This window comes from Galeopterus variegatus, unplaced genomic scaffold (genome assembly GCF_000696425.1).
Source record: "Galeopterus variegatus unplaced genomic scaffold, G_variegatus-3.0.2 Scaffold192, whole genome shotgun sequence".
NCBI lineage: Eukaryota > Metazoa > Chordata > Mammalia > Dermoptera > Cynocephalidae > Galeopterus > Galeopterus variegatus.
In genome coordinates, this window is record NW_007726303.1 from 512,646 (window position 1) to 526,038 (window position 13,393).

The following is a 13,393-nucleotide window of genomic DNA, read 5'->3' on the forward strand; positions in this document are numbered from 1 at the left end:
ACGAGGGATGGGTTCCATCTGGGTTGGCGGAGAGCAGGGGGGGGGGGTGTTCCTGGTAAGTGTAAGAGTGAAGACGGAGGCTTGCTGACTGGAGAGAGGCCTCATTGTCCACAGGCCTGGCCTCCAGCAGAGAGTCATCCATCATCAGAGCCCGAGCCAGTGAGAACCTGCAGGGAACACCCAGTGCCCTCCCTGCCCACAAGGCAGAATCCCCAGGAGGTAAGCAGAACCCCAAAGATTCTCTGCCCCTACCCCATTCCGTCATCTCTTAGGATGGTGGGCTGTACGAGGTGACCAACCATTCTGGTTTGCCTGGGACTATTGTGGTCTTAGCACTGAAAGTCCTGAATTCGCAGGAACTCCCCAGTCCTGGGCAAACCAGAGCAGCTGGTCGTCTCAACAATGTGGTATCTCAAAAATATGGTTATCTCAACAATGTGCTTTTGCTTCAATATTTTCCTGGTTTTCTGAGGAATTTGATTTGCTTTCTGCTTCCCTCCCCTCACTTCTTTTACATCTTCCTCCCATCATCTCTGGGTAGGTGTTTTGAGTGGGTGGGTTTGGGAGGTTGAGGAATAAAGATGGGTGACAGGCTGTGTTCCCTAGGAGATGCTGTCAGGTGAAGGCGGGCTGGAGGGTGGAAGACGTAGGGCGGAGAAGGGTGGGGGTCTTAGCAGTCCTCATTGAGTCCTCCTGGTGAGTGGAAGTCACCCTGCTCCACACTGTCTCTTCTCAGGATCATGAGGAGCCCCCAGCGCTGCCTCCTAGGACTCTGGAAGGCCTCCAGCTGGAGGAGGAGCCAGTGTATGAAGCAGAGCCTGAGCCTGAGCCTGAGCCTGAGAATGACTATGAGGATGTTGGGGAGATGGACAGGCATGAGCAGGATGATGAGCAAGAGGGGGACTATGAGGATGTGCTCGAGCCTGAGGATTCCTCCTGGCCCTCTGCTGTGACGGGTAAGTGGTGGGGGGAGAAGCAGTCCCTGAATTTGCTCAGGTCTAGGGGAGGGTAGCAGAAAGAAATTTTCCCGTTGTCCAGCAGGATGTGTCTCTGTTTGCCTTTCCCCCGTTGGTGAGGCCATGTTGATATTTCTCATTATGCAGGATCTTCAGGCTGCCCAGTTGGGGCTGGGGCCATGGGAATCTCAGCTGTAGCCCTGTATGATTACCAAGGAGGTAGGTTGGGGGAGGCCCCTGATACAAGAGAGGGGGATGGATTCTGGGAGTCAGGGAAGGGCCCAGTCTTGGCATCAAGAAGAAGGCCAGTTCTGTTTCCCTCCCCGAGGTTTAGGGTGGGCATGGGGATGGAGGGATTCCTCTGTGACCATTCTAATGTCCCCTCAACTTTCTCCCCAGAGGGAAGTGATGAGCTTTCCTTTGATCCAGAGGACATCATCACTGACATTGAGATGGTGGACGAGGGCTGGTGGCGGGGACGTTGCCGTGGCCACTTCGGACTCTTCCCAGCAAATTATGTCAAGCTCGTACAGTGACTGGTCCTCACGTCTACTGCAGCTGTGACTTCCCAGGTCCAAAGTGGCTTTGCTCCACCGCCTCCCGATTCCTGCTCCAACAGGATACTCAGGTTGCCTGAGGTTCTGGACAGACTTCCCTCTCCTACTTCATTAAGTGCTTGGGGCAGTCAGCATGAGGAAGGGGCTCTTCTTCCTCTCAGTGTCCTCTCTAACCTGTATGAACTCATGGACATTATCTTGTGGTCGCGCCTCCTTCTGCATGAGTGCCCTCCCAACACACACCCTAAGCTCTGCTGTCCTTCCTTGTGAGCTCTGGGCTTCCCAGGTTTGCTTACCTGGCAAGGTATGTCTAGATTGCCTGGTTTGCTTGGTTGTGCTATTTGTCCACCTTCCTCCCCTGCAGAGATATCTCTGAACCTTCTCTCTGCTCAGTCCTAAAATTGGAAATAAAGTTGGACTATGGTTCAGCATTTATGAACTGCTATGTTGAGGTAAATAGTATTTTTTGTGCAACCCTCAATGGCCCTGACTCTCATAGTTCCAATTCTTCTTCCCTCTTTCAGTTATATCCAGATGACTCCCTCTTACCACTGCCCATCCCCCTGCACCCTGGATGTCAGGGGCTAGGCTTGTTCCTTAGACCACACTTTAAACCCAGTCCAAAACAGATCAGCCTGTGGGATGGCTGTAAGGTAAAGTAACAGGGCCAAGTGGTATCCACATCAAGTCAGTTCAACTTTTACTGCCTTTAGCAGTTGTGGGAGGCCAGTCACCTTCTTCCTGGGAGTAATGACCACACTTTTTCAGGATGCAGTGGTTCTTGAGGGGAAAGAGCAAGTTAGGGGATAGGAAGAAAGAAAAGGGAGGTTTGGCAACAGGAAAGACTAAAGCTAAAGAACAAACTCAGGTGATGTTTAAGAGAATTTGGAGCCAAAGGCAGTAGCCTCTGCTCAAGAAAGTCCAGGATTCCTTGCAGCTGGAAGACTGAAATTAGTGGCCAGGAAAGAGGATGGATGGAGGAAGTGTGTGATGCTGCTGGGTAGTCCAGACAGGAGGCAGATAGGAAAAGAAGAAAGGACATTTGCACAGCCAGTGACTGGCAAAAAGTGAATCACTAAGCAAAATACGGGGGTAAGGGAAAATGGGAGGCCAGGGCAAGGCAGGTTTATCCTGGCCCCAGGCCATTGTGCTGAGCCTCAGCAAGGTAAGAGATAGGAGATCTTAGGGCAAAATCAAAACAAAAGGGAGAGACTTGGTTGGTAGCACATAGAAGTCTGTGCTGTTACTACTGTCAAAGTTGGGTCCAGCTTTCAAAGAGAGAGAAGGCACCGGGATCAAGGAAGGGCTGGATTAGAGGCTGAGACCCACAGTTGCTCCAGACTTCAAAGAGTTGGTGAGCTGCCCATGTGTCTAGAGCCCTGCGTCCCTCAGGCTTGTTCCTTGGCTTTTCTTCAAGATATACACTTCTTGGTTTCAATGATGATGTCTATGCTTGTGAATCACAAATCTATCTCTAGATCTAACTCACAAGATTCACCCAGTTAACGTCTCAGAGTGCGAAGCAGCTTTTATTTCCTCTTATAGAGACATTGGGATTTCCAGTACATGGAGGTAAGTCACCATAGATGTACACAATCTCATTCTTCATTTCAGTTTGATTTGACTTTACACATACATAAATAAGACTTTTCCAGTGGTTTTCCTGATACATCTCCAAGTTCCACCTTGCATTTCACTTTTCCCTTCATTATAAGACAGAAGCTTCTTTTCCAGATCCCCATGCTACTAAGGCAGCAAGGTCCTCGCCCCGCATGTTCGGCTGACCTCTGCTCTGGATGTCTTTCTTGGCAGTGATATTCACCAGGGCTGTGCTTGTAGAATCTCTCCATCCAGGCTCCTATTCCTGTGTATACAGTCCCTCTTCACCTCCTCAGCTGCTTCTTAATCTGAAGCCATGTCTAGCTGTCATGCCTCTATCAGACAACACTGGGGGCACATGCGGCTCACTACAGCCTCATCTCACTGATCAAACCATCGCTGTCCAATCCACAGTCTCTCTGAAAGACTTCCCTTTGACTCCATCTGCCCTCTCACCATAAAATGTGCTCCTTTCTATGGACCAGGGGATACCAGTAATACCCTGGCTTCCTGCAACATATGTAATTAGATACAGGATGCACTTGATGAGGTGGATTCGATACTGCTCTGAAGGCAGCCATCGGGAGAAGAAAGTGAGCTGAAAGCCACAGAGCAGCTGGGGGCAGTGCCTCACTGCTCTCCTGAACCTGGGCAGCCCCCTCCCACGCAGATTGTGAAGGGAAAGCCCTCCGCTGTCTTTCTCTAAATAGCACCTTGCTTCTCATCTGTCTAACCACAGCCCCTGATTTTCATCTCCGTTGGTCTATAAGCCCCCTCCCACGCAGATTGTGAAGGGAAAGCCCTCCGCTGTCTTTCTCTATATAGCACCTTGCTTCTCATCTGTCTAACCACAGCCCCTGATTTTCATCTCCGTTGGTCTATAGTTCCCCTTTCTCTCTTTTTCTAATAAAATGAGTGGACTCCAGGAGCTTTCTTCCTCCATGGAGGAAGGACTGGCTGCAAAACACATGGAACTGATACCTGCAGATCTCTCTTCCTTCTTTCCCACTTCAGCATTTAGTTGTTTCCAGCCATTCATATTCAATGAATAAAACCTTAGATTACATTCTAGTTATATTTTTAGAAAGGGCGCTTTATATACAAGTGTGAAATATAAATGAAACAACAAGGATTAAGAAAAATAGATTACATTACCAAATAGTACCAAGGGGCACATTACAATGGAAAGATGAGCATATTTCTGGTCTGGGACTTGCTTTCCTGCCTTCTTGACTCTTCTCAGAGGTGTCGTCTACTTCCACAAGGTCCAGCTCTGAACCTTGTTCAGAGAGAGACCCAGACCGTACCAAGAAGCCAGACTGACAAGACTCTTTTGTTGGCTAAATTCTTTGTTCTCTGATTCCCTGCAATGCCACTGTCCTTCCTTCTCCCAATTCCTCACTTGCTTAAGGACTGCTAGAACTGCTGGGGAAATGGCACCAGTTAAGGTAACAGGCACATAAACATGAGACAAATAGCTCGACTTTCCTGGCTTCAGGTTTACCCAGAGAGAGCTGAAAGATGGGTTCTCGCATGTGGCCCGAGGACGTGAAGCCATATCAAACAAATCAGATCCATCTCGTTCCCAACTTAAAATTAGAACGTCTAAAACCTACTTAGTAAGTAAAGAAGAACTTCATTAAATCATAACCACGTGCATAGCTACATGAGATAGAATTTTGCTGTACTGAAAAAAAGTGTAAACTAACTCCCGGTCAGTGGTATGACATCCTTTAGGACAGTGGTTCCCAACCAGGAGCCATTTTGCTCCCAGAGGACAATTGGCAATATCTGGAGACATCTTGGTTGTTACCACTGTAGGGGTGCTACTGGCATTTAATGGATAGAGACAAAGGATACTGCTAAATATAATATAAATAATATAATACACAGGACAGTCCCTTACAACAAAGAATTATCCAGTTCAAAATGTCAGTAGTTCCGAGGTTGAGAAACCCTGCTTTAGGGGATGCTGGTTTCTATTGTGTATTTTTTTTTTTTTTTTACTTCTGCTCTTATAGTCACTGTTTGTTACTCAAAACAGCAGTATCATCTATTTTTGACAGGCTGGTGGCATGACCACCAATAAGTAGGAGCAATTTCAGGGAGCCATTATATTCACATGTCTTCCTCTCCAGGACCCCCATTGGGGTACCCAAGTGGTGTCTAGGACCTAGTGACTGGTTCCACAGGAACTGCAGAAGGCATTGTCTGGTTTTGCCAAATGCGTGGTCTCCTTGAGCTATGGCGTGCATTCTGGCATACCACTGAGGTTTGTATTAGTGTATTGAAGTCATTTCAGATAGCACAGGGTGGTGCTGGGCTATGCCTATGCTCTCCCTAACCCAAACCTAGAATATAATTTTCAGAAGAAAGCAACCTTAACTCTTTTTTTTTTTTCCTTTTTGTCTTTTTTTACTGACTGGTAATGGGCTCGCAACCCTCGGTGTTGCGCCCGCACTGCGCTCAGCCAGTGAGCGGGAACCGGTTTCCACTCCTTTTTGTCTTTTTTTACTGACTGGTAATGGGCTCGCAACCCTCGGTGTTGCGCCCGCACCGCGCTCAGCCAGTGAGCGGGAACCGGTTTCCACATGGGATCCAAAGCCTTGGCGGGAGCGCCGCCATGCTATCAAGCGGCGCACTCTCCAGTGCGCCACCGGGCCAGCCCGCAACCTTAACTCTTAAGTCATTACTGAAATGTGAAAAAGTAGGCTTGTGGCTTTTTTTTCCTAATTTTCTCCATAAATAGTGTCTCCTTTGGATTTACCTTCATTTTTCAAGGCTTTCCTTCTATCTGTTGCCAAGATTTTATAAACAAACTCTGCGACTTCATTTCTGCCCCTCATCTTTTGGCCTGTGGTGTTGAGGCTGCAGTGCTCAGCCATCAGAGATCTACTCTGTCTGGCTGTATTGGGACCACCTGGGCTTAGAAGCAGTAGGGTGACTAAAAGCAGCCCCAGTCTTGACTGTCAAGATAGCCCCAGCTCTAGAGCCTTCCAGCTGTGTGCCCTTCACCCTGGGTGCACTGGGAGGTAACTATCTGCACCCCAGTCCTGTCCCTGCATTGCCTCCCCATGAATTGGAAGGTGATTTGTAAACTAAAAAGCCCTGCGTGAAAGCTCAGTTCTGTGCTGGTTATGGGACTTCATTGCTCTCTCTTCTAAAAACTTAGGTTCATCTTCCAAATGCCCTCAAGTTACTTATTTTCTCTTTGGACTCATCTATTTTAGGAAAGGAAAAAAAAAGAAAAGAAAAGAAATAAGTCATCCATATGGCACTATAATACAAGCCATAACTTAAGAAACTCTTAAGCCATGGCTTAGGAAGTATAAGCCATGGCTTAAGAAATTCTTAGGCCTATGTGACTGCTGAGGGTTTGAAAGACATTGCGTGTTCCAGTACACCCAGATAAGCACATATGCAGTATACAGTAGGGAGTCCTCAAAAACCACTCTCTGTCCTACTTTCAATAACTCCACAGAGAAATCCAAGAACAGTGGAATCTGAATGTTTAGCAGACATGTCTTCCTCGTGGTCTGGCTCTAAAGGTGGAGACTAAGCTCTCCCGGGCCTGCTTACGGGATTGACACATGCTGGTCAGACGTATGGGGTCAGTCTTGTGCTCTACAATGTTGAAAGGACAGGCCTTCAGGTGCTCAGACATGGAGGTGACTTCATTAAAATCCCAGCTCTTGATTTTGGAGAAGAGGCTGCTGAACTGCCAGATCTGTTGGGAAAGATAGAAGCTCAAAGGTGAACACTGGAGCAATATCCTCAGGCTGGCTTTCTTTGACTAATGTAAAGAAAAGCCTTTCTTTTCTTCCTGTTTTTAGCTTCCAGTTTTAGTGGCTGCTGTAGACATGTGTTAGTTCCCTCCCCGGCATCCAATTCCTAGTTCACCTTCCAATTAATAATCTTCCCAGCCAGCCATGTAGTTGTGTAGGAATGACTAACACCAATCAGCATACTGACAAATGCTCTGCTGCTCCCCCACCAGCAGCAGTGATTAGTTCTAGATAGACACACAGTTCAAATCAGGACAGTTAGTACCAGTCACACTCGACTCTCCAGAACTTCTGTTTAAGATATCAAGAAGCAGATTCTCTTTCCTTCTATACTTGAACTGTGAAGCTGCAGTCCTAGGAGCTGCCAGCAGCCACCAGGGACCACCAAGGGATAACTGTCTTAGAATGGAGCCATTAGTGAGAAAGTAGAGGTAAGAAATGGAAAGCAAAAAAGGTAATTTGGGGGCATTTTTTGAGCTGCTAGATCAAGCCTTACCGGAAGTCATTATTTTTGGACTTTTCAGTTATATTGGCCAATAAATTCCCTTTATTATTTATGCCACCTTAGATTGGTTTTCTATTATTTGAAATTAAAAGTATCCTAATTTATAAGGGTCTCACTAGAACAGGAACCCCATAAGAGAATTCTGAGTCTGGTGCTCAATTAAATACTTTCCGATCTTTCCACGTGGGATGTGGTGCAGTCTCTATTTTTAAAATTTGGTTATGAGGGTAGGAATAATCTGATACCCTTTCAACCTGACTACTCCACCCTCAGTTTCTACATTGTTTCTATGTAGGAAAAGTGTTTCCTGGGATCTTAGAACTATTTCCTTTTTTATTTTAAAAAGCCATTTTAATATGAGTATTCTCTAGCCCCAACTAAATTTTCTTTATTCCTTTCTGCAAGGAAATTAGTTTGTTCTAAATGATATTTGAGTGGCTAACAGCTCTCTTGCTCAAGCCATTCGCCACATGATACCCTGCATTGCTGCAGAGTCCATCCAGAAAAAGACCCTCATCAAATGCGCCCCTTGGACTGTGGACTACCAAGTCCCAACTATCCACATCCAGAAAAATAAAGGATGTGACCCTGTGATGTTTTCACAATGTAATGCTAATTTTTGTTATTGATGTGGGAAGAAATACCACCAAATCCATTTCTTTGGATACTACACATCAAACTTCAGTATTTTTGGATACAAATATTGCTACTTCCCAGAGAAACCTCATTTAAGGAGATTAGTAGGAGGGTTGGCCTGTGCTGGGAAATTATTCATTGCACCTCTAATTGTGGTCTTGGGATTAGCACTAGGGACCACAACAGTTGTAACTGGTGTATTTGTATTTCCTATCTATTGCTTTTGTAAAAAAACAGAGAACACAATCACGAATAGGTATGTGCTGGTAAAACACATATGATTTCGTCTATCTCAACTGGTTTGGGTAGGAGCTACACAGAATGGTCGACCCATCTGTGAGTCACATCTTGAAAAATACCGAAAGGAACTTTTGGCCATCTCGTCTCTCCCTCATTCTCTGCAGTCCACAATGCCTGTAGTTATGGTGCACTTCCGAGGTGGTATTATGTCCTTTCTCCAAACAAATTGAAAGGAACTTTTGGCCATCTCGTCTCTCCCTCATTCTCTGCAGGCCACAATGCCTGTAGTTATGGTGCACTTCCGAGGTGGTATTATGTCCTTTCTCCAAACAAATTGCCACTTTTGAAAAATGGTCACTTTCATAAACTATAAACATTTGTATCATAACTCTGACCTTAAACATGGCCCAATCTGGGAAAAGGAACAAGGATTTTTTTTTTTTTTTTAAAGATGACCGGTAAGGGGATCTTAACCCTTGACTTGGTGTTGTCAGCACCACGCTCAGCCAGCGAGCAAACCGGCCATCTCTACATGGGATCCGAACCCGGGGCCTTGGTGTTATCAGCACCGCACTCTCCCGAGTGAGCCACGGGCCGGCCCGGAACAAGGATTTTTTGAAGGGGAAGATTCTCTGATTTATACAGCAGCTTTTTTGAAAAATTAAAAAAAGCATTTGAACCTGAGGAAATTAGTGGGCCAAATTCACTTAGAACTTCAAAATGTCTTTATCAAAGGCAAAAAACTGTCCTAAAAAATTAGTTGACATGGGACTGAGGGCAATTTGTTGGCCTATTGTATCAGTCACAATCCAAGCAGGAAACAGATGGCACACTCAAACTGGGTAATTTGAAGAGAATTTTTAAAAGGAATTATTTATAAAAATGTGGGCAGCGTATAGAAAAGCCACATGACATAGTGCATGACCCAGGGCTAGTAACAATACAGAGAGTTATTGCCCTAGGCCTGAAGGGGAAGAGAAAGGGAGTCATTGGAACCCAGAATGAGTAATTGTGTGGCAAGAACCACTTGATGTAGCCACTGTCCATGGAGGGACATGGCCAATCCAAAGTGTCATAAAAGGAAGCAGGCAGGCAGGGAGGAAGCCAGAATAGATATGTGCAGATCAGTCTTCCCCTCCCTCCCATCTCCTGCAGACACACTCTTCTTAGATTAGCCCTACTGGAAGCTGGAAGTCAAAGGAGCCAGTTGAGGCAATCTGTAGATTAACCTCCTAGAGGACAGACCAGGGTGGAGAAGGATGGAGAATGTCATGTGAGCAAACAGAAGCTATTTAGGATACATCTAGAGGGATAAACAGGTACTACCATCTGTATTGCTATTTACATTTATATGTCTGTTTTCCCTACTAGCACATCGAAAGCTCTTAATAAATATTTGTTGAATGAATGAATAAATAAGTAAATGAGTGTTTACTTGCCTCCCTGTGGACTCTCCAGGAGGTGTACAGTGCTTGGCACATCGAAAGCTCTTAATAAATATTTGTTAAATGAATGAATAAATAAGTAAATGAGTGTTTACTTGCCTCCCTGTGGACTCTCCAGGAGGTGCCTCCATGGGAATACCTCTTCTTCTTCCACTGCAAAAGGACCATCCCTCGCTCTTGTAACAAAGTTGCACAGATATTCCTCATCAGCACAGACACCTGGGAGAGCTGGGACAGGCTGACGCTGTCCAAGAACCCAGCAATGTACTGCAAAACCTCCAGGGGCAAGCTGGTTAGAGAATTCTGGCTTTTTCCTCCATGGTCTGAGAGATGGTTGTTCTTCCTTCCTTCACTTAGCTCTGGAGCAACCTCTGGCTTGATGGCAAAGGTCTTGAGTTCCTGACTATAGATCACTTTTGCCTTTTGCCCTGGGGGGCGGAAATGGTTTTGAACAAACGTACATCCCAAGTAGGCAAGGGGGCATCGATGCTGGAACCACCCATTGAGACATGACTGGATGTCTGTGTGGACATTCTTGAAGTGCAGGGGGAATTCATCCCTCCTGAAGAATTTGTTGCAAGTGAAAGTAAAGGCAGAGCTGCTCTTATTGTGTCTTCGGGTCACACACTCACTGTGGAGCTCCACGTGAAGTCCCCCTGGGTTGGCAGTGGTGAGGAGGTCAGCCAGCACTGTCCCAGAGGAGAACTGTTCTGGCTCAAAGTTATATGTCTGTGTGGCAAAATCCATGAAGAGCCCATCAATGCTCCTGGATTCCGAGATGACATGACCTTTGAGTTCTCTTTCCAAAGCACACTGGAGGGTGGTCTTGATGAGGTCGGATTTTGGCAGATCCTCCACAGTGATCCCCAGATCTGAAGTATCTACTGCCTTGTGTTCACTTGGCCTACAACGCGACATAGCATCTCCAATTCGAGCTCGCTTTCCACAGTAGCTCACAGGAACTTTGAAGGTGTAAACAGTCTTAACTTCCTGAGCCTCAAGATTGCCATAAACAAAGTCTTTCTCCTTAGGTGTACAAGCAGGCATCTGACCAAAGTGAATAAGCATCCGCCCATTATGCACTAGATACATGTTATAATCCTTTGCATCCACAGCTGTTTTCAGTCTTTCCAGAACACCGTCCTGCCAAGGGGCAAGCCCTGCCTTTTCCACGGTTGCATGAAACTCCCGCTGCTTCTGGTTTTCCTGCGGTCCTCTCCCTTCAACAGTGCCCTCCCCATCTACCACAGTATTGCCACTGGAAATCTGTTCTATCCCTGGGCCATTCCTGCTCTTGCTGTCACAGCTCACTGATGAATTTGTTAACGCAGAGGCTGCATGCTCTTTGCTGAACATATTTTCCCACTTGCCAAACTTGGCCAGGTCCACCCCTTCTTTGGTTTTAGCTAATGCCTCTCGTTCTTCTTGACTCAGCTCTGCCATCTCCCCATTGGCTACTGACAGACAGCCATGTGGTGATGAACTGGCCTCCACTCCACCCACTGCTCCTCCCATTTCCTCCCAACTGGCTTCACCATTTATAGTTGGTTCTTCCTCAGTGGCCTCTCTAGTTTCTGGGAAAAGTTCTACCATTTTCAAGGATCTGAAGAGGACCTTCTGGTCCTGGAGGGCCAGGGCTGTGTCTAAACACTCCTCACTAGGGGTTTCTTTCATGATGTTCTCATGAAGGGTTGTTTCAGAGTCCACATTTGGCCAGCGGTTCCACTCCATGGAGCAGCAGACCACACTGGCGGGGCACATCTGCAGGTGCTTGGCCAGCTTGTGGCGAGACATGGAAAGGGGGCAGCCATATTCAGAGTTGAGGCACGGGACCTGCTCTAAAGGGCAGAGGAGCTCATGCTCTGCTTCTTTGCACATGTGGAAGGTAGCACCACAGAGTAGGTGGCAGCTGATCACCAGGCAGGAGACATTGGGCTCCACAGGAACGTGGCAGTGGCGGTTGAAGCATCCCTCACAGTGCCTGTGCTGCCCAGGTGGGGGCCTGTGTGCTCTGCCCTGGACATGCCAAGGGCAAGGGGAAAGAGAAGACAAATGAACACTGGAAGAGAAGCTGTATGCATGTCTGTGACTGTGTTTTAACTGACTTATTTCCTGTTTATACATGTTTTTTTGTGGAAACCTTGTACTATATAGAAAATCATAGAGCAGAAAGCAAAAACCATTCATAATCCCACAACCCAGAAATGACAACTATCAATACTCTTTCAAAAATTTTCCAATAGGCTCACTGGCTGAGCGTGGTGCTGACAACACCAAGCCAAGGGTTAAGATCCCCTTACCGGTCATCTTTATATTAAAAAAAAAAAAAAATTTCCGATAGTTTATTCCATGTATATAGTAGATATGTTTAGAATTTTGAAAAAGCTAGATGTAATGGACTACAATGTTGACAACTGTCATTTTTTTGTTGTGGATTATGAGTGATTTATATGACATACTTAATACTATGAATACAGGTTTGCATCCTGCTTTTTAACATGAGACTAGACTGTTTTATTAATTATTCCTTGCAAACTCTCTTGGTAATGGCAGTGTAACATTCCAGAACATGGCTGTGCTGTCATTCATTTGACTGACTACCACCAGAGAGGCCTGCTGAGAGACAGGAGCCGCGTCTGGTTTTGCTCACATTCGCATCTCCAGCACCTTGCATGGGGCCTGGGCCATTGTAGGTGCTCAGTAATATTTGCTGAATGAAGGGACTGTTAGCTATTTAGATTGTTGCTGACTTATTTTGTTATTTTATTTTAAAATTTTCACTAAAAATTTTTGCTCAACTTACTGCTTTTCCCTTACTCTGCATCAATTTCTTCCAGGTTTTATTCAGCATCTCCAGCTTGAGAAAAAGCCAAAAAATATTACCAAACCATAAGGATAAGTCTGCCATCTGCTTGGGCTACAGGCTAAATAAAGTCAGACCTGGACCTCTGAAAGTGACGCTCCAGTAAGCACCTGGTACTTACCATAGCTTCCCAATTTCTTCTTGTTTCTTAACTCTAGGGGGAAACATGAAAATATGAATATGAGTGATTAGTAAGAAAAGTATTATGGTTTCCTATATTAACAGGGGACAAACAGACTTCACATACTTTCTCACTTAAATTCCTTTCACCACCCTGGGAGTGTCATTGCCACCACTTTACAGTTAAGGGAATGGAAGCTTGAAGGAGTTTAGTAACTTGTCCACGGTCACACAGCAGATAAGAAAAGGAACCAGGCTTCCAACCCAGGCCATGTGGGCCCATGCTCTTTTCACTGACCCACACTGCATTCTGATGGGGCATGTTACCAACCATGGATGTTTAAATTTCTGCTTCCTGTAACGTTTCTCCGTTGTCTACCGACAATTATCCTAGCATTCCAAACACCCTCCCTGCCCTCAGTCTGGCCCCCAATCTTACCTCCTAACCTTCTCTCTCACTGGGACATTATGTCTACTTAGAGGTCAGTCTGAAATCCAACTTGGTCTGGGGCAGCGTATAAGTGTCTGTGGAATACCTATCATGTGCCGTTCACCGAGGTATATTCAGCTGCGCTGTGGCTAGTGCAGGGGTCAAAGGCCCCAGCAGCAGGCTGAGTGGGGACTCTGTCAAGAGGAAGAGAAGATTCCTGCCTTCAGGAGAACGATGCTACTCAGCTCTGGTCAATT

The 13,393-nt window shown here is 46.1% G+C and overlaps 2 protein-coding genes across 2 annotated transcripts in view; one reads left to right on the top strand and one right to left on the bottom strand.

Annotated features, from left to right (window-relative positions):
- Window positions 1–1,958, top strand: part of HCLS1 (hematopoietic cell-specific Lyn substrate 1) — a 21,987-nt gene extending 20,029 nt beyond the window's left edge. The window contains exons 9-12 of the mRNA XM_008564906.1: window positions 115–219; window positions 737–956; window positions 1,104–1,175; window positions 1,356–1,958. Of these exons, the coding sequence (XP_008563128.1) occupies window positions 115–219; window positions 737–956; window positions 1,104–1,175; window positions 1,356–1,492 (534 nt within the window). The 3' untranslated portion in view covers window positions 1,493–1,958. The remainder of the gene's footprint in view (window positions 1–114; window positions 220–736; window positions 957–1,103; window positions 1,176–1,355) is intronic.
- A 4,665-nt stretch (window positions 1,959–6,623) lies between these two features.
- Window positions 6,624–13,028, bottom strand: FBXO40 (F-box protein 40). Its single transcript, XM_008564915.1, has 4 exons — window positions 13,005–13,028; window positions 12,527–12,580; window positions 9,823–11,739; window positions 6,624–6,839 (listed from the first exon to the last, which is right to left on the bottom strand). Exons 1-4 carry the CDS (start codon window positions 13,026–13,028, stop codon window positions 6,624–6,626), a joined length of 2,211 nt encoding a protein of 736 aa, XP_008563137.1.
- Between the last annotated feature and the right edge of the window lie 365 nt (window positions 13,029–13,393).